The sequence below is a fragment of the Lissotriton vulgaris genome, chromosome 4_1 (genome assembly GCF_964263255.1).
Source record: "Lissotriton vulgaris chromosome 4_1, aLisVul1.2, whole genome shotgun sequence".
NCBI classification, from domain to species: Eukaryota; Metazoa; Chordata; class Amphibia; order Caudata; family Salamandridae; genus Lissotriton; species Lissotriton vulgaris.
The window spans coordinates 2,076,701,268-2,076,720,921 of record NC_141691.1 but is presented as its reverse complement, the minus strand read 5'-3'; the positions used below and the strand labels follow the sequence as shown (position 1 = coordinate 2,076,720,921).

The window sequence follows — 19,654 nt, the reverse complement described above, 5'->3', positions numbered from 1 at the left end:
GTGGCTCCTGGCATGGCTTGGCCCCTTGTTTCAAGCACTCAGGGTTGCACAGATGTCAAGGGTGAAGTCTGTGGCTCATCTACCTATTTGGATGCTGACTTAACTGCTGGAGGAACGTTTCGGTAAAAAGTGTTACAAGAACAAATGGCCTTCAGCAGCACAGATGGCTCCGAGGATGTACAGAGTTCTCGTACAATGTAACAGAAGAGTCTGTTGAGTTGTCCATGGGGTATCTCAAGTAGGACCATCTGTTGGCCGCACTAATCCTGATTTGGGCCCAATCGGAATTCAAATGTGCGTGCTAATTCCATAATCGCAGGTTTTTGGCAAGCAAGATTTCATCCTGGTAAAAAGTGTCAGAAATGGAGCAGGCACACTCCACAAAATCCATGTTTGAGTTTCCAAAAATATTTACATCTTCTAGAATATGCGATTTAGGCCTCACCCCCCATTCTGAGACCCCAAATGCAGAAAACCGAGCACTTTGTGCAATGGCCCAGGGCACAAGTCAGGGGGTACACATGGGTGGACGGCGTCCAACTATTATTATGATTTTTGTTGTATTTATTTATAAAGTTTTATATAGCGCTAGCTAGACCCGGGAGTATCAGAGCGCTTTACATACATAAAGGAAAAGAAGAAGTTGCATTACATCGTAGGACATGAGGAATCATAGAATATATATCCACAGGGTGAACGCCGTCCACCATGCCAAGAGGTTGGGCCCCACTGAATAATGTGCTGGACTCGTCCCGGTGTCATTTTTAAACACCAGAACACATTCAGCAGCGCCTGCACATTGCCTGCTTCCCATAAGCAACAACGTGCAGGCAGGGGCGGGGCGTTCTCATTTCAGACTCCAGCTGGACTCCTTTTGTTCAGTCTCCTGGCTGGGAGCAGTCAGGAGCCTCACACCTAGAAGCAGAGGCCTAACAAAGGCTCACACCTAGAAGCAGAGGCGTCACAAAGGCTCACACCTAGAAGCAGAGGCCTAACAAAGGCTCACACCTAGAAGCAGAGGCGTCACAAAGGCTCACACCTAGAAGCAGAGGCGTCACAAAGGCTCACACCTTGTAAGCACGTCCCACACACCTAAGGGAGGCAGATTTTCACTTTGTTTAGGGTCGGTTTTCAAGATATGCGTGCACTGTCATAATGTCAGATGTGTTGGTCTTTCCCAGTATTTACACAAAATAAATAGCATTTATATAGCGCTTACTACCCCTGAGGAGGCGTTGAAATAATTTAAGTGCCACTAAGTTTTTCTTGTATAGTGCTACTCATCCCAATGCAGGGTGTCGAAGCGCTGTTCATCACACATAAATATACATATACAATAAATCATCTGCATTTGTAAATCATTGTACAGAGTGTGTTACATAAAACAGTGGGTAAAAGACACATATCATCTTCCATAGCTCACTGTGCTATATTAAAAGCTTTACAATGCAACTGCAAGTAACATAAGGATCTCCGGCTTCAAAGCAGTAACCCACTTATCTATCTATCTACATAAAATAAAATCTGTCATTTGCATGTTACATGATGTGCTTTGCACTAACCCTCAATGCTACTTTGAGTCAAAACTGAGGCTAAACATAACACAGATTTTTCCAGCAAGTGCATTAACCTCCAGAGTTATCTCACAATTATTATTCAATCAGATTCACTGGGAACACACATATCCCTGCAACAGGTGCATTAAATCCATAAGATATTTTAAAACACAGTCTTTGCAACCAATTAACCAGGTTTACTGTCAGTTTTCTTCTTGTTGCCAATTTCTTTGAAGCAGAGTTTAAATAAAGCTAAATGTATAAGTTCAGTGACTTAATTTGTAAAAGATTACAGGCCAGATGTAGGTAGCCCAATACCGATTGACCACCGAAATTACTGATTTTCGTCCGTTTCGACGACCGGTATGGGTCATTTGAGATGTAGGGGCCAAATTTAAGGATTCAGTAATTTACCGAATTGGTAATTTAAGGAATCGGTAAATTACTGAATCCTTGAAATACCGATTTGGTAAATTACTTAATCCTTAATGCAGGGAGCACTCAAGTGAGTGCATTTCTGAGTTAAGGATTCGATATTTACCACCAACTAAAAGTTGATGGTAAATATCGAAAACCTTTGAAAAAGCAAATTTGTGCTTTTCCAAAGTGCCATGTGGCAGTCATACATGCCCTTAGGGCATGTATGTGTGCAACATGTGCACCCATGCACTACTCAGGGATGCAACTGGGTGTCAATGTTACACCCTGCCACCCTTGTAAGTCTTCCCCCTATTACCGATTCGGTATTTACTGAATCGGTAATTCTCCTTCATTCCTATGGGCCTCCAGGCCCATGGGAATGATGGGGAATTACCGAATCGGTAATTACCGAATTTACAGATTCAGTAAAATTTACCGACTCAATACCTACATACCATTTACCGATTCTGAAATACCAAATCGGTAAAATTCGGTATTTTAGAATCGGTAAATAGTATTTACCTACATAAGGCCCTAAGTCCTGGTGCTAAAAAATGGCATTTGTGGCACCCTTGAATTTTGTATTTTATGTGTACTGCGTGCTTTCACCACCACCTAAAAGCCAAAAGGTGCAATATCTAAGCACACATAATTTTTGCCCAGCTCACAATCACTACCAATACCTGAGAGGCGTTACATGCGCACTGGGCTAAGTAAAACTGTCACTGGTACACACTGCAGTACAGGTGCGCTCTCTATGAAACACACCTGAGAGGCATTACATGTGCACAGGGCTGTGTAATACTGTCACTGATATACATATATACATATATACTCTACATATATACTCTGCTGTACAGGTGCGGTCTCTGTGAAGCTCACCTGACAGGCGTAGCATGCGCACAGGGCTGTGTAATACTGTCACTGGTACATGCTCCTGCACAGGTGCGCTCTCTATGAAACACACCTGAGAGGCATTACATGTGCACAGGGCTATATAATACTGTCACTGAAATACTCTCCTGCAAAGGTGCGCTCTCTGTCAAGCACACCTGAGAGGCATTACATGTACACGGGGCTGTGAAATACTGTCACTCATTTTTTTTTTTTTTTTAAATATATTTTTATTGCAGGAATCAGTAAATCAATACAGTATCGACCAGCATTGTGTTATGAACGATATGTACAACAGAAAGCCCACTGATCCCCCTCCATAACGTTTGTACACAGCCAATTAGCCCATATCCCTGGGGTCGGGCGGCAAATAAGCTGGGGTCAGTAGAATGCTGGAGCTGGTCCGGATGACACACTGTCCGTCTTCTGCTTTTCTAAACAAACCCAATACCCCCACAGTAACCCCCCCCCTTGAACTGCCCATTAACTACGGAACTCTCCCCCCCCCCCCCCCCACCATCAGCGCCAGGGAGCTCATCAACGTAGGATCCATTGCTTGACCCACGGTGAAGGTAATAGTGCTATCAATGCTAATGGTTATCGGGACTCGGGGCGAGTTGCCTCATCACAATCGGAGTCGCTGGGGGTACAATAATCTCTGAGGGCCTGCACCAGCGTTTCCCACTCTAACGCGGCCTCCTGCGCCTTCTCGTTACCCTGCCTCCAAGCCAGCTGGTATCTCAGCGCGCTCTCACCCGCCGCCCACTTCAAAAGCTCACCGTGCCATCTGCTGCCTGCCGGACCAGCCCGTGCCTTCCAGTTCCTGGTCACCTCTCGCTTAGCAAGTAGGAGCCCCAGGTCAATGAATTTACTGGAGATTTTATTCCGGGGGGTGTGGGGGAACCAGTGCAAGAGCCCCACCGCCACATCGAATGATAGATGCCTCCCCGTCACCTCCTCTAAGGTCGCCTCTACCTCCTGCCAGTAGGACGTCAGCCCTGGACAGGCCCATAGCATGTGTAAAAGGTCCGCCTCCTGAGCCGGGCACCTAGGGCATTCTGCTGAAGCCGTGGCAAAATAACGCCTGATCTTTACCGGGGTCAGGTACGCTCTGTGGAGAACATAATAGTGGACCAGTTGGAAACGGGCGCTGCGTGTACCCTTCCAGGCACGCCTCACCAGCTGGGCCCAGGTCGTCTCCGGTATCTCCCTACCAATGTCCTCCTCCCAGCGGGATTTCAATGTGGTGAGAGGAACCAACCCCTCGGTGATCAACCTGCCGTAGAGGCAAGTGACCGCCTTCACCGTGCCCGCCGACATCATCACGTACTGGCATACCTGAGATAATTGGGGTTCCTCTAGCCCGTTCTGCCAGTGCGCCTGGATCGCTCGCACAATGGCCGAATGCAGCAGAAAGTCGCCCCTGGAGATCCCAAAGCGGTCAATGAGATCCTGAAAGGACAAGAGCGCTCCGTCCTCATACAGGTCCCCGACGAGCTGTAAACCTGAGTCCTCCCAGTCCGCCAATCGTGACCAATCCCCTCCGTGGGGGAGGGCCGTCAGCATCCCCAACGGTATTTCAGGTGCATATGGATTCCGTGAGTGGCCTCTAGCGTGAGCCCGGTTCCAGCACAGTCGGATAGTCCGCTCCTCCATCGATAGGTCCCGTAGGATCAAGCGTTGTCGCAGCGCGATAAAGGAGAGGATGTGCCTGGCCATACCCGTCCCCCTTCCGTCTTCCGGGCCTCTGAATTCCCTGGCTATCTCCTGGGTGTAGGTCTGGAGCTATGCCGCCAGGTAGTACTTCTCGAAATCCGGCACAGCAAGCCCCCCCTCGTCCTTTGGCCTCATCAGGGTGTTGAGGGCCACCCGCCGCCGGCCCGTTCCCCAGAGGAACCCGATCACCATAGAACGCAGGCGACGAAACGTGGCCGGTGGGACCCAAATCGGCAAGGTTCGGAAGTAGTACAATAGCCGGGGGAGCGCCACCATTTTGAGCAGGGCAATACGTCCCGCCACTGAGAGCGGCAGCGTGGCCCAGAAGTCCATGCAGCCTCGGAGCGCTCGCATGCAACGGGCAATGTTCCCATCTAGGAGGTCGGGTTGGTCATGATACACAAATACCCCGAGGTATTTAAAGCAGTCGGGCTCCCACCTGATCTCCTTACTTAGCGTAGGAGCGGGGGTGCCCCTGCGCATTGGGAAGAGGCAGGTCTTAGACCAGTTCACTTGGAGACCCGAGACTGCTCCGAACTCCGTTAGCGCTACTTCCGCTCCCCGCAAAGCGTCGACCGGATCCTCCAGGAAGAGCAACAGATCGTCCGCATAGAGCGAGACATAATGCGGGCCCGCCGCCGTCCATAAGCCCGTGTAGTGGGCTCCCGAGCGGAGGTGCATCGCCAGCGGCTCTACCGCTAGTGCAAAAAGAAGCGGGGATAAAGAGCATCCCTGCCGCGTGCCCCGTTCCACCGGATATCGCGACGAAATCAAAGGGCCCGATCGAACCCTGGCCGAAGCGGAAGCGTAGAGGACTGCGGTCCATTTGACAAATCCCTCCCCGAGGCCGAATCTCCGTAATACCGTGCATAGGTAGTCCCATTCCAGGCTATCAAAAGCCTTTTCCAGGTCTACCGACAAGACCACCGGGGACGGGGCTTCCACAAATGGTTCCCCAAGCAAGCGGAACAACCGTCGGATGTTCATAGTTGTATTCCGCCGTGGGATGAAACCGGCTTGGTCCTCATGTACTAGGGAACTCATATGTCCCAGCAGCCTCGAGGCTAAGATGCTGCTCAATATTTTGTAGTCCACCGTCAGCATGGATAGGGGACGGTAAGACCCCGGGTCGGACGAGTCCCGGCCCGGTTTGAGGAGAGGAACCACCAACGCCTCACACATCGAGCCAGGGAGACGACCCAACCTCTTCGCCTCCCTGTAGACCACTAATAACCGAGGGGCCAAGAGGTCAGCGTAAGCTGCATAGAACTCCACTGGGAGGCCATCTAGGCCCGGGGTCTTGTTTCTCGCCATCCGTTTGATGGCCCCGCGGATCTCCCCTAAGTCGATATCGGATCCCAGGGTTTCAGCCACTTCCTGTCCTACTGTGCGGAGTTCCAGTGGGCTAAGATAGTTGTCAAGCCGATCCGGGTCACGCGCGGAGCGACTACGGTACAAACTTTCGTAGTAATGCCGGAAGCAACTAAGAATCTCCGGTTGGGTGCAAACCTCGGTCCCATCTGCCCTACGCATGTTTGTCGTTGTCTGGGACTGGCGCGTGGGGTTGGCCAACCACGCCAGCAACGCACTTGACCTATCTCCCTCCGCAATAGACCGGACCGTATAGGCCTTATAATCAAAACAGCGGAGCCGCTCGACCTCTACCGCTACCTTCTCCCTCGCCTCTACCGTTTGCGTTTGTAATTCCGGGTGCCCGGGACGGCTAACCTCAAGTTCGCGGAGTGCCCGGTCCGCTGTATCTAAATCTGCCAGGATAACACGCCTCATGCCCACCTTCTTAGAGATACAGTAGCCCCTCACCACCACCTTAAAAGCGTCCCATTCGAACGCCCTAGTACTCGCGGAACCGCCGTTGGACGCAAAATAATCCGCGATTTTCTCCCCTAGGTCCGCCTTGAAGACACTGTCCTCGAGGATCTCGGGGCGCATCTTCCAGGTGGGTACTGCCGGCGTCCCGGGGAACCAGCGAACGTCCAGCAGGAGGGGGTTATGGTCCGAGATGGTCCGCGATAGGTACTCCGAACGGACCGCTGCCGAAACTAGTTCAGGCGAACCAAGAAAGCCATCTAGCCTGACATGTAGCTCATGGAGGCTCGAAAAGTATGAATAATCTCTAGTCGCGGGGTGATGCGCCCTCCAAATGTCCGTCAAACCCCAGCGGGTCTGCCAATCCTGACGACCCTTGGCCGTACGCCGGACCGGGGAATCGGGGAGCGGGGGGTGCGAGCGGTCCATGTCCACATCTACTACGGAGTTAAAGTCTCCCCCCAGCAGGAGGGGCCCGGCAAAAAAGTGGGCCAGCGAGCCCGATAACCCGGAAAGGAAGGCAGTCTGGTCAACATTAGGAGCATACACACAGCAAACGTTCAGATCCCTCCCTCCTAGGGTGCCTGAGATGGCCACGAAACGCCCCTCTGGGTCCAACACTGTCCTCGTGACCTGAAAGGGGACTCCTGCCCTAATCCATATTAGCGCCCCCCTGGCATAAGCAGAGTACGCCGTGGAGAAGACCTGCCCTCGCCACCTACGCTGAAGCGCCGCCCCTTCCGCCTTGTTCAGATGCGTTTCCTGCAGCAGCGCCATTTGCACTCCCCTACGCACTAAATAAGCATGGACCTTGTGACGCCTGGACATAGTGTGAAGCCCCCTCACGTTCCAAGTAACACATTTCAAGTTAGCAACATCAGCCATTGTCCCATAGTGTTCTTGCACAGTCTTCCCGTTTGGGTCCCCCCAAAGAAAAAGCATCAATCCACTCAGCGCTGATGGCGGCCATTTTCCCCAACCAAAACCAAACCACCCAAAAACCAACAAGGCCCCCCCCCAACCCCCCCAGAACAGGACCCAAACTGCACCATCTAGATCCCATCCAAACCTCGGCGTGTATCAACCCCAAAACCTCCCCTAGTCCCACGGTCGCCACCGTAGGAAGGCCTTATGGGCCAGGTGCGGGCTGGGCGGAGGCAGTGGGCCCTCGTCGCCCAGGCTACCAGGACTATAGCAAGCCCCCCCCGGTATCAAACCCTCCTGGGGCAAGAGCAGAGGCCCCCCAACCCTCCCTCCTCCGTTGTCAGCAATAAAGAACGGCAGCCGCCTCCCCCCTGCCGGGCCCCCACCCAAAACAAGGCAGCGTACCCCGTCACCCTTGTCCGTCTAAGAGGTCCTCCACCGACTTCGGTGTGATCACCGGTGTATGGGTACTGTCTGCCACTGAATCCTCCGAGTCCGATGGTGCCCCCTGGGCACCCGGGTTTTCCTCCTCCTCCTCGAGAGTTTCATCTCTTGCTCCCGATAGTTCCGACAGAACCTCCAACACTCCCCTCCGCTCCGATGATGTCTCCGCAGTCGATGGCCCTCCCGTGCGGCCGCGGCGATTTCTGACTCTCTTGGATCGCCTCCTTTGTTCCGGCTCATCCTCCCGTTGGGTCGAGGCGCCGAAACCATCTTTCCCTGTCCGATACAGTTCGAGCCAGTTACAGACCTCCTCCGGGGTGTCGAAGAACTGGGCTTTGTCGTCGACAATGACGCGGAGCTTCGCGGGGAATAGGAGGGAATATTGGATGCCCTCACTTCTGAGTTCACGCTTAACCGCCAGGAAGGAGAACCGCTTGCGTTGCGTCTCGTAGGTATAGTCAGGGAAGATGTTCACCTGACTGTTCGCGACCTGGAACGGACCATTGTGCCTGGCGGCGTTTAGGATCAAGTCTCTGTCCCGAAAATGTAGCAACCGCGCCACCACCGGCCTTGGAGTGCGTCCCTGCTGTAGGGGTCGTGCTGGAACTCTGTGGGCCCGTTCCAGAGTGTAGAAGGAGGACAGCCCCTCCGGGACCACCGTGTCTCGGAGCCAGGTCTCCAAGTATCGCACCATATCACCATCCTCGATTTTTTCCGGTAGGCCCACCACTCGGATGTTGTTCCTTCTGTTGCGGCCTTCCGCATCCTCCGCCCTCCGTTCGAGGGTCTCGATTCGGGACATGGCATCCTTTATCGTCGCAGCTAAGGTTCTCTGCGCCGGTTCCAAAGTTTTCACCGTGCCCTCCACCTCCTTGACCCGGTCCGAGAGTTTACCATGGTCCGCCCTAAGGAGGCCCAGGCCTGTCGCCACCTGAGCAATGTCCTGTTGGAGGGCCGACCGAGTAGCCTCTATCGCCTCCAGTATTCGGTCGAACTGTTGCTGCAGCGGAGCGCCATCAGGTCTTTTGGGGTCTCCTTGCTCTTCCTTGTCCTGGGCTTCAGAGTCCGAGGTGGTCTGGGTGGATCCCTTGGCTCCTCTGGGTTTCCCCATGCTGCCGGGGGCTCTCCGTAGGTGTCCCGGAGTAAGTGTCTCCGCGTACAGGAGTCGATCGCGACCTTCCCGGGAATTCCGTCTCACATCGGGTCTGGGCGATCTCCTTCTCCAGTGCCTGTAGGGGCTCCGCCGCCTCGGCTCACACCACCGCCACGTCGTCCGAGGGCACCGATGAGGGGGCGGAGACAACCGTCGCCTGGACGGGCAGGCCCGTTCACCCACTATAGCTCCCGGGTGAGGGCCACCAACTCCCTCGGTTGTTCCGTGGCGCCAGAGTGTCGCGCCTCCCATGTAGTTGAATTGGCCGGGAGGACGTATCTGGCTGCGGAGTCGCGATGCGGGCCACCACCTGTAGCCGAAGGCTCCCACACCCGGTGCCCTCCAGTGCGTGGGCACCCGCCCAGTCGTCTAATCGAGTGTGAACCCGTTGCATAAAGTCTGAGCCCGTCGATGTCCACTGTCCAAAACAACCGAGGATGATGAAGCCGGGTGCCAGCCGACATCCGCGAGTCCTCCTCAGCTCAGTAGCTCCGATCGAGGGGACAAAGGGATCCGGGCGCCATGTTGGGTCGCACTCCGCCACTCCGCAAACTTCGGCATTTCTTCAGAGCAGTCCCCGTCCAAATTCCACTAAGGCCCCCGGCAGGGTGTCGTCGCCTCGCACAACCGAATGCGGGGTTTGGGGTGCCCCTCAGCCACCGATTTTCAGGATAAACTCGGGCTTAGTCCCGGAGCCGAGCTCTCAGGCGACCATCGCCATCGGCGCCCAAGCCACGCCTCGTGAAATACTGTCACTCATATTACACTCCTGTCCAGGTGCGCTCTCGATGAAGCACACCTGAGAGTCATTACATGTACACAGGGCTGTGTAACACTGTCACTAATATACTTTGCTGTACAGGTGCAGTACAGACCCCTACATTATGGTTACTGCATTTCTTGGGTCTGCAGATGCCCTCACAGTCAGGTGCGGTACATCTGAGAGGCTTTATGTGCACACAGGTCCATATAACACTGTTAGTTCGGCTCTCACCTGCATAGGTGTACTTACAGCGATGCACACCTGAGACTCTATGCCTACACACAACCATATATAACACTGTACATCACCACCTACACAATACCACATACTGCCCTGTTACTGCAGCTCTCACCTGTGCCTGCACACAGCTCTATATACCATTGTTAAAGGGGGTCTCACCTGTGTCTGAACTCAGCTCTATATACCATCGTTAAAGGGGGTCTCACCTGTGTCTGCACTCAGCTCTATATACCATCGTTAAAGGGGGACTCATCTGTGCCTGCACTCAGCTCTATATACCATTGTTAAAGGGGGCCTCACCTGTGTCTGAACTCAGCTCTATATACCATCGTTAAAGGGGGTCTCACCTGTGTCTGCACTCAGCTCTATGTACCATTGTTAAAGGGGGCCTCACCTGTGCCTGCACTCAGCTCTATATACCATCGTTAAAGGGGTCTCACCTGTGCCTGCACTCAGCTCTATATACCATTGTTAAAGGGGTCTCACCTGTGCCTGCACTCAGCTCTATATACCATTGTTAAAGGGGGTCTCACTTGTGTCTGCACTCAGCTCTATATACCATCATTAAAGGGGGTCTCACCTGTGCCTGCACTCAGCTCTATATCCCATCGTTAAAGGGGTCTCACCTGTGTCTGAACTCAGCTCTATATACCATCATTAAAGGGGTCTCACGTGTGCCTGCACTCAGCTCTATATACCATTGTTAAAGGGGGTCTCACTTGTGTCTGCACACAGCTCTATATACCATCGTTAAAGGGGTCTCACCTGTGCCTGCACTCAGCTCTATATACCATTGTTAAAGGGGTCTCACCTGTGCCTGCACTCAGCTCTATATACCATTGTTAAAGGGGGTCTCACTTGTGTCTGCACTCAGCTCTATATACCATCATTAAAGGGGGTCTCACCTGTGCCTGCACTCAGCTCTATATCCCATCGTTAAAGGGGTCTCACCTGTGTCTGAACTCAGCTCTATATACCATCATTAAAGGGGTCTCACCTGTGTCTGAACTCAGCTCTATATACCATCATTAAAGGGGTCTCACGTGTGCCTGCACACAGCTCTATATACCATCATTAAAGGGGGTCTCACCTGTGCCTGCACTCAGCTCTATATCCCATCGTTAAAGGGGTCTCACCTGTGCCTGCATGCAGCTCTATATACCATTGTTAAAGGGGGTCTCACCTGTGCCTGCACACAGCTCTATATACCATTGTTAAAGGGGGGTCTCACCTGTGCCTGCATGCAGCTCTATATACCATTGTTAAAGGGGGTCTCACCTGTACCTGCACTCAGCTCTATATACCATTGTTAAAGGGGGTCTCACCTGTGCCTGCACTCAGCTCTATATACCATTGTTAAAGGGGGTCTCACCTGTGCCTGCACTCAGCTCTGTATACCATTGTTAAAGGGGGTCTCACCTGTGTCTGCACTCAGCTCTATATACCATCGTTAAAGGGGGTCTCACCTGTGTCTGCACGCAGCTCTATATCCCATCGTTAAAGGGGGTCTCACCTATACCTGCACACAGCTCTGTATACCATTGTTAAAGGGGTCTCACCTGTGCCTGCACTCAGCTCTGTATACCATTGTTAAAGGGGTCTCACCTGTGCCTGCATGCAGCTCTATATACCATCGTTAAAGGGGGTCTCACCTGTGCTGCACACAACTCTATATCCCATTGTTAAAAGGGTCTCACCTGTGCCTGCACTCAGCTCTGTATACCATGGTTAAAGGGGGTCTCACCTGTGTTTGCACACAGCTCTATATACCATCGTTAAAGGGGGGTTCACCTGTGCCTACACTCAGCTCTATATACCATTGTTAAAGGGGGTCTCACCTGTGTCTGGACTCAGCTCTATATACCATCGTTAAAGGGGGTCTCACCTGTGCCTGCACACAGCTCTATATACCATCGTTAAAGGGGGTCTCACCTGTGCCTGCACTCAGCTCTCTATACCATTGTTAAAGGGGGTCTCACCTGTGTCTGCACCCAGCTCTATATACCATTGTTATAGGGGGTCTCACCTGTGCTTGCACTCAGCTCTATATACCATTGTTAAAGGGGGTTTCACCTGTGTCTGCATTCAGCTCTATATACCATTGTTAAAGGGGTCTCACCTATGCCTGCACTCAGCTCTATATACCATCGTTATAGGGGGTCTCACCTGTGCCTGCACTCAGCTCTATATACCATTGTTAAAGGGGGTTTCACCTGTGTCTGCATTCAGCTCTATATACCATTGTTAAAGGGGTCTCACCTATGCCTGCACTCAGCTCTATATACCATCGTTATAGGGGGTCTCACCTGTGCCTGCACACAGCTCTATATACCATTGTTAAAGGGGGTTTCACCTGTGTCTGCATTCAGCTCTATATACCATTGTTAAAGGGGTCTCACCTATGCCTGCACTCAGCTCTATATACCATCGTTATAGGGGGTCTCACCTGTGCCTGCACACAGCTCTATATACCATTGTTATAGGGGGTCTCACCTGTGCTTGCACTCAGCTCTATATACCATTGTTAAAGGGGGTTTCACCTGTGCCTGCACTCAGCTCTAGATACCATCGTTAAAGGGGGTCTCACCTGTGCCTGAACTCAGCTCTATATACCATTGTTAAAGTTGGTCTCACCTGTGCCTGAACTCAGCTCTATATACCATTGTTAAAGGGGGTCTCACCTGTGTCTGCACACAGCTCTATATACCATTGTTAAAGGGGGTCTCACCTGTGCCTGCACACAGCTCTATATACCATTGTTAAAGGGGGTCTCACCTGTGCCTGCACACAGCTCTATATACCATTGTTAAAGGGGGTCTCACCTGTGCCTGCACTCAGCTCTATATACCATTGTTAAAGGGGGTCTCACCTGTGCCTGCACACAGCTCTATATACCATCGTTAAAGGGGGTCTCACCTGTACCTGCACTCAGCTCTATAAACCATTGGTAAAGGGGGTCTCACCTGTGTCTGCACACAGCTCTATAAACCATTGTTAAAGGGGGTCTCATCTGTGCCTGCACTCAGCTCTATAAACCATTGGTAAAGGGGGTCTCACCTGTGCCTGCACACAGCTCTGTATACCATTATTAAAGGGGTCTCACCTGTGCCTGCACTCAGCTCTCTATACCATTGTTAAAGGGGGTCTCACCTGTGCCTGTACACAGCTCTATATACCATCGTTAAAGGGGGTCTCACCTGTGCCTGCACTCAGCTCTATATACCATCGTTAAAGGGGGTCTCACCTGTGCCTGCACTCAGCTCTATATACCATTGTTAAAGGGGGTCTCACCTGTGCCTGCATGCAGCTCTATATACCATTGTTAAAGGGGGTCTCACCTGTGCCTGTACACAGCTCTATATACCATTGTTAAAGGGGGTCTCACCTGTACCTGCACTCAGCTCTGTATACCATTGTTAAAGGGGGGCTCACCAGTGCCTGCACTCAGCTCTATATACCATTGTTAAAGGGGGTCTCACCTGTGCCTGCACACAGCTCTATATACCATCGTTAAAGGGGGTCTCACCTATGTCTGCACTCAGCTCTACATACCATCGTTGAAGGGGTCTCACCTGTGCCTGCACTCAGCTCTATATACCATCGTTAAAGGGGGTCTCACCTATGTCTGCACTCAGCTCTACATACCATCGTTGAAGGGGTCTCACCTGTGCCTGCACTCAGCTCTATATACCATTGTTAAAGGGGGTCTCACCTGTGCCTGCACTCAGCTCTATATACCATTGTTAAAGGGGTCTCACCTGTGCCTGCACTCAGCTCCATATACCATCGTTAAAGGGGTCTCACCTGTACAGGTAAGCTCCAGCAGGTGCCCACCAGGCACACTGCCACCAGGGTCCATGCTCGACTGTCCATTCTCTGGTTCTGGAACAGAGCTCAGGTCACCTCCAGACAATGTTTCTTCCTTCAGAGAGATGCTTCGTTGACCTTAGACCCAGTCCTTTATATACCTTGAAGAGGCTGAGCATCCTCCAATCAGCCTCCAGCCCCAAGGATGACGTCTCTTTCTGCACAGATCACAAGGTGTGTCTGTCCTGGAGAGACTGCCCTGGGATCGCCTCTGAGGTGCCAGAGATAAGATAATAATAAGCAGCTTTTAAGTGTGGTAAATTGGGTTTGTGACAGTCCCTGCACTGTGATATATTCGTGTTGTCTGTATCTTTTCTGTAAGAGGGTGAAGTTGGGATTGGACACAGGCGCACCTTCAGGGTTTGGCTCCTCAAACAACAGCAAAAGTCCTCCAGGCACCGAAAGACCCGGAGTGGAGAAGATCAAGAGAAACAAAATCTGATGCGCTGGGCTTGGGTCTGGAGAGCAGATTTAATGTTTCAAGCAAAGTTAGTTAACTTCGTGGATGGATCAGAGTTAAACAGCTGTAGATGGAAGGCAGGGCTGAGGATGAAAGGAAGAGTGTAAGAATGAAAGGCAGAGGAGTTGGATGAAAGGCAGAGGAGTAGGAAGAAAGGAAGAGTGGGACGATGAAAGGTTGGGTGGGAGGACAAAATGATGAGTATAAGAACGAAAGGAAGAGGAGTAGGAAGAAAGGCAGAGGAGCAGGATGAAAGGCAGAGTATTAGGAAGAAAGGAAATGTGGGAAGATGAAATGAAGGGTGGAAGGATGAAAGGAAGGGTGAAAGAATTAACAGCATGGTGGGAGAATGGAAGGATGAGTATAAGAACGAAAGGCAGAGGAGTAGGATGAAAGGCAGAGTGGGAGGAAAGGCAGAGTTGGACTATGAAAGGCATGGTGGGCGGATGAAAGCAATGGTGGTAGAATGAAAGGAGGGGTGGAAGAATGAAAGGCTTGGTGGGAGGATGAAAGGAAGGGTGGGAGGATGAAAGGAAGGGTAGAAGAATGAAAGACAGGATTTGAGGATGAACACATGCGTGGGTAAAAAGCTTGCTGGAGGCTGGACTAAAGGAAGGGTGGGGTGAGGAACGAAAGGCAGAGGAGTAGGATGAAAGGCAGAGGAGTAGGATAAAAGGCAGAGTAGTAGGAAGAAAGGAAGAGTGGGACAATGAAAGGAAGGGTGGGAGGATGAAAGGATGAGCATAAGAACAAAAGGCAGAGGAGTAGGATGAAAGGCAGAATACTAGGAAGAAAGAAATACTGGGACGATGAAAGGAAGAGTGAGAGGACGAATGGAAGGGTAAAAGAATAATCTACGTGATAGGAGTATGAAAGGCAGAGTGGGAGGATGAAAGCAAGAGTGTAAGAATGAAAGGCAGAGTAGTAGGAAGAAAGGAAGAGTGGGACAATGAAAGGAAGGGTGGGAGGATGAAAGGATGAGCATAAGAGCGAAAGGCAGAGGAGTAGGATGAAAGGCAGAGGAGCAGGATGAAAGGCCGAGTAGTAGGAAGAAAGTAAAAGTGGTGCGATGAAAGGAAGGGTGGAAGGATGAAAGGAAGAGTATAAAAACAAAAGACACAGGAGCAGGATGAAAAGCAGAGTAGGAAGAAAGGCAGAGTGGGACTTTGAAAGGCATGGTGGGCGGATGAAAGCAAGGGTGTGAGTATGAAAGGAAGGGTGGAAGAATGAAAGGCATGGGAGTAAAATGATGGAAGGAAGGGTGGAAGGATGAAAGGGTGATATAAGAACGAAAGGCAGGGGAGTAGGATGAAAGGCAGAGGAGCAGGATGAAAGGCAGAGTAGGAAGAAAAGCAGAGTGGGACTATGAAAGGCATGGTGGGTGGATGAAAGGAAGGGTGGGAGCATGAAAGAAGGATGGAAGGATTAAATGGATGTGGTGGATGAAAGGAAGGGTGGGAGCATGAAAGAAGGGTGGAAGAATGAAATGGATGTGGTGGATGAAAGAAAGGGTGGGAGCATGACAGAAGGGTGGAAGAATGAAAGAAGGGTGGGAGAATGAAAGAAGGGTGGAAGAATGAAATGGATGTGGTGGATGAAAGGAAGGGTAGAAGAATGAAATGGATGTGGCGGACGAAAGGAAGGGTGGGAGCATGAAAGAAGGGTGGAAGAATGAAAGAAGGGTGGGAGAATGAAAGAAGGGTGGAAGAATGAAATGGATGTGGTGGATGAAAGGAAGGGTGGGAGCATGACAGAAGGGTGGGAGAATGAAATGGATGTGGTGGATGAAAGGAAGGGTAGAAGAATGAAATGGATGTGGTGGACGAAAGGAAGGGTGGGAGCATGAAAGAAGGGTGGGAGAATGAAAGAAGGGTGGGAGAATGAAATGGATGTGGTGGACGAAAGGAAGGGTGGGAGCATGAAAGAAGGGTGGGAGAATGAAATGGATGTGGTGGATGAAAGGAAGGGTGGGAGCATGAAAGAAGGGTGGGAGAATGAAATGGATGTGGTGGATGAAAGGAAGGGTAGAAGAATGAAATGGATGTGGCGGACGAAAGGAAGGGTGGGAGCATGACAGAAGGGTGGGAGAATGAAATGGATGTGGCGGACGAAAGGAAGGGTGGGAGCATGAAAGAAGGGTGGGAGAATGAAATGGATGTGGTGGATGAAAGGAAGGGTGGGAGCATGAAAGAAGGGTGGGAGAATGAAATGGATGTGGTGGATGAAAGGAAGGGTGGGAGCATGAAAGAAGGGTGGGAGAATGAAATGGATGTGGTGGATGAAAGGAAGGGTAGAAGAATGAAATGGATGTGGTGGACGAAAGGAAGGGTGGGAGCATGAAAGAAGGGTGGGAGAATGAAATGGATGTGGTGGATGAAAGGAAGGGTGGGAGCATGAAAGAAGGGTGGGAGAATGAAATGGATGTGGTGGATGAAAGGAAGGGTAGAAGAATGAAATGGATGTGGTGGACGAAAGGAAGGGTGGGAGCATGAAAGAAGGGTGGGAGAATGAAAGAAGGGTGGGAGAATGAAATGGATGTGGTGGATGAAAGGAAGGGTGGGAGCATGACAGAAGGGTGGGAGAATGAAATGGATGTGGTGGATGAAAGGAAGGGTAGAAGAATGAAATGGATGTGGTGGACGAAAGGAAGGGTGGGAGCATGAAAGAAGGGTGGAAGAATGAAAGAAGGGTGGGAGAATGAAAGAAGGGTGGGAGAATGAAAGAAGGGTGGAAGAATGAAAGAAGGGTGGAAGAATGAAAGAAGGGTGGACGAAAGGAAGGGTGGGAGCATGAAAGAAGGGTGGGAGAATGAAATGGATGTGGTGGATGAAAGGAAGGGTAGAAGAATGAAATGGATGTGGTGGACGAAAGGAAGGGTGGGAGCATGAAAGAAGGGTGGGAGAATGAAATGGATGTGGTGGACGAAAGGAAGGGTGGGAGCATGAAAGAAGGGTGGAAGAATGAAAGAAGGGTGGAAGAATGAAAGAAGGGTGGAAGAATGAAAGAAGGGTGGAAGAATGAAAGAAGGGTGGAAGAATGAAAGAAGGGTGGACGAAAGGAAGGGTGGGAGCATGAAAGAAGGGTGGGAGAATGAAATGGATGTGGTGGATGAAAGGAAGGGTAGAAGAATGAAATGGATGTGGTGGACGAAAGGAAGGGTGGGAGCATGAAAGAAGGGTGGGAGAATGAAAGAAGGGTGGGAGAATGAAATGGATGTGGGGGATGAAAGGAAGGGTGGGAGCATGAAAGAAGGGTGGGAGAATGAAAGAAGGGTGGGAGAATGAAATGGATGTGGTGGATGAAAGGAAGGGTAGAAGAATGAAATGGATGTGGCGGACGAAAGGAAGGGTAGAAGAATGAAATGGATGTGGTGGACGAAAGGAAGGGTGGAAGAATGAAATGGATGTGGTGGACGAAAGGAAGGGTGGGAGCATGAAAGAAGGGTGGAAGAATGAAAGAAGGGTGGGAGAATGAAAGAAGGGTGGGAGAATGAAAGAAGGGTGGAAGAATGAAAGAAGGGTGGAAGAATGAAAGAAGGGTGGGAGAATGAAAGAAGGGTGGAAGAATGAAAGAAGGGTGGAAGAATGAAAGAAGGGTGGAAGAATGAAAGAAGGGTGGGAGAATTAAATGGATGTGGTGGACGAAAGGAAGGGTGGGAGCATGAAAGAAGGGTGGAAGAATGAAAGAAGGGTGGGAGAATGAAAGAAGGGTGGGAGAATGAAAGAAGGGTGGAAGAATGAAAGAAGGGTGGAAGAATGAAAGAAGGGTGGAAGAATGAAAGAAGGGTGGAAGAATGAAAGAAGGGTGGAAGAATGAAAGAAGGGTGGGAGAATGAAAGAAGGGTGGAAGAATGAAAGAAGGGTGGAAGAATGAAAGAAGGGTGGAAGAATGAAAGAAGGGTGGGAGCATGAAAGAAGGGTGGGAGAATGAAAGAAGGGTGGAAGAATGAAAGAAGGGTGGGAGAATGAAAGAAGGGTGGAAGAATGAAAGAAGGGTGGAAGAATGAAAGAAGGGTGGGAGAATGAAAGAAGGGTGGGAGAATGAAATGGATGTGGGGGATGAAAGGAAGGGTGGGAGCATGAAAGAAGGGTGGGAGAATGAAATGGATGTGGTGGATGAAAGGAAGGGTAGAAGAATGAAATGGATGTGGCGGACGAAAGGAAGGGTGGGAGCATGAAAGAAGGGTGGAAGAATGAAAGAAGGGTGGGAGAATGAAAGAAGGGTGGAAGAATGAAATGGATGTGGTGGATGAAAGGAAGGGTAGAAGAATGAAAGAAGGGTGGGAGCATGAAAGAAGGGTGGGAGAATGAAAGAAGGGTGGGAGAATGAAATGGATGTGGTGGATGAAAGGAAGGGTAGAAGAATGAAATGGATGTGGTGGACGAAAGGAAGGGTGGAAGAATGAAATGGATGTGGTGGACGAAAGGAAGGGTGGAAGAATGAAATGGATGTGGTGGACGAAAGGAAGGGTGGGAGCATGAAAGAAGGGTGGAAGAATGAAAGAAGGGTGGGAGAATGAAAGAAGGGTGCAAGAATGAAAGAAGGGTGGAAGAATGAAAGAAGGGTGGGAGAATGAAAGAAGGGTGGGAGAATGAAAGAAGGGTGGAAGAATGAAAGAAGGGTGGGAGAATGAAAGAAGGGTGGAAGAATGAAAGAAGGGTGGAAGAATGAAAGAAGGGTGGGAGAATGAAAGAAGGGTGGAAGAATGAAATGGATGTGGTGGATGAAAGGAAGGGTAGAAGAATGAAAGAAGGGTGGGAGCATGAAAGAAGGGTGGGAGAATGAAAGAAGGGTGGAAGAATGAAATGGATGTGGTGGATGAAAGGAAGGGTAGAAGAATGAAAGAAGGGTGGAAGAATGAAAGAAGGGTGGGAGAATGAAAGAAGGGTGGAAGAATGAAATGGATGTGGCGGACGAAAGGAAGGGTAGAAGAATGAAAGAAGGGTGGGAGCATGAAAGAAGGGTGGGAGAATGAAAGAAGGGTGGAAGAATGAAAGAAGGGTGGAAGAATGAAATGGATGTGGTGGATGAAAGAAGGGTGGGAGAATGAAATGGATGTGGTGGATGAAAGAAGGGTGGGAGAATGAAAGAAGGGTAGAAGAATGAAATGGATGTGGTGGATGAAAGGAAGGGTAGAAGAATGAAATGGATGTGGTGGACGAAAGGAAGGGTAGAAGAATGAAATGGATGTGGTGGATGAAAGGAAGGGTAGAAGAATGAAATGGATGTGGTGGACGAAAGGAAGGGTAGAAGAATGAAAGAAGGGTGGGAGCATGAAAGAAGGGTGGGAGAATGAAAGAAGGGTGGAAGAATGAAAGAAGGGTGGAAGAATGAAATGGATGTGGTGGATGAAAGAAGGGTGGGAGAATGAAATGGATGTGGTGGATGAA

The 19,654-nt window shown here is 50.6% G+C and overlaps 1 protein-coding gene across 1 annotated transcript in view; it reads right to left on the bottom strand.

Moving 5' to 3' along the window:
* Positions 1 to 13,865, bottom strand: part of LOC147725055 (embryonic protein UVS.2-like) — a 74,973-nt gene extending 61,108 nt beyond the window's left edge. Inside the window, exon 1 of the mRNA XM_086918152.1 lies at positions 13,742 to 13,865. Coding sequence (XP_086774278.1) covers positions 13,742 to 13,810 — 69 coding nt within the window. The 5' untranslated portion in view covers positions 13,811 to 13,865. The remainder of the gene's footprint in view (positions 1 to 13,741) is intronic.
* Positions 13,866 to 19,654: the final 5,789 nt, after the last annotated feature.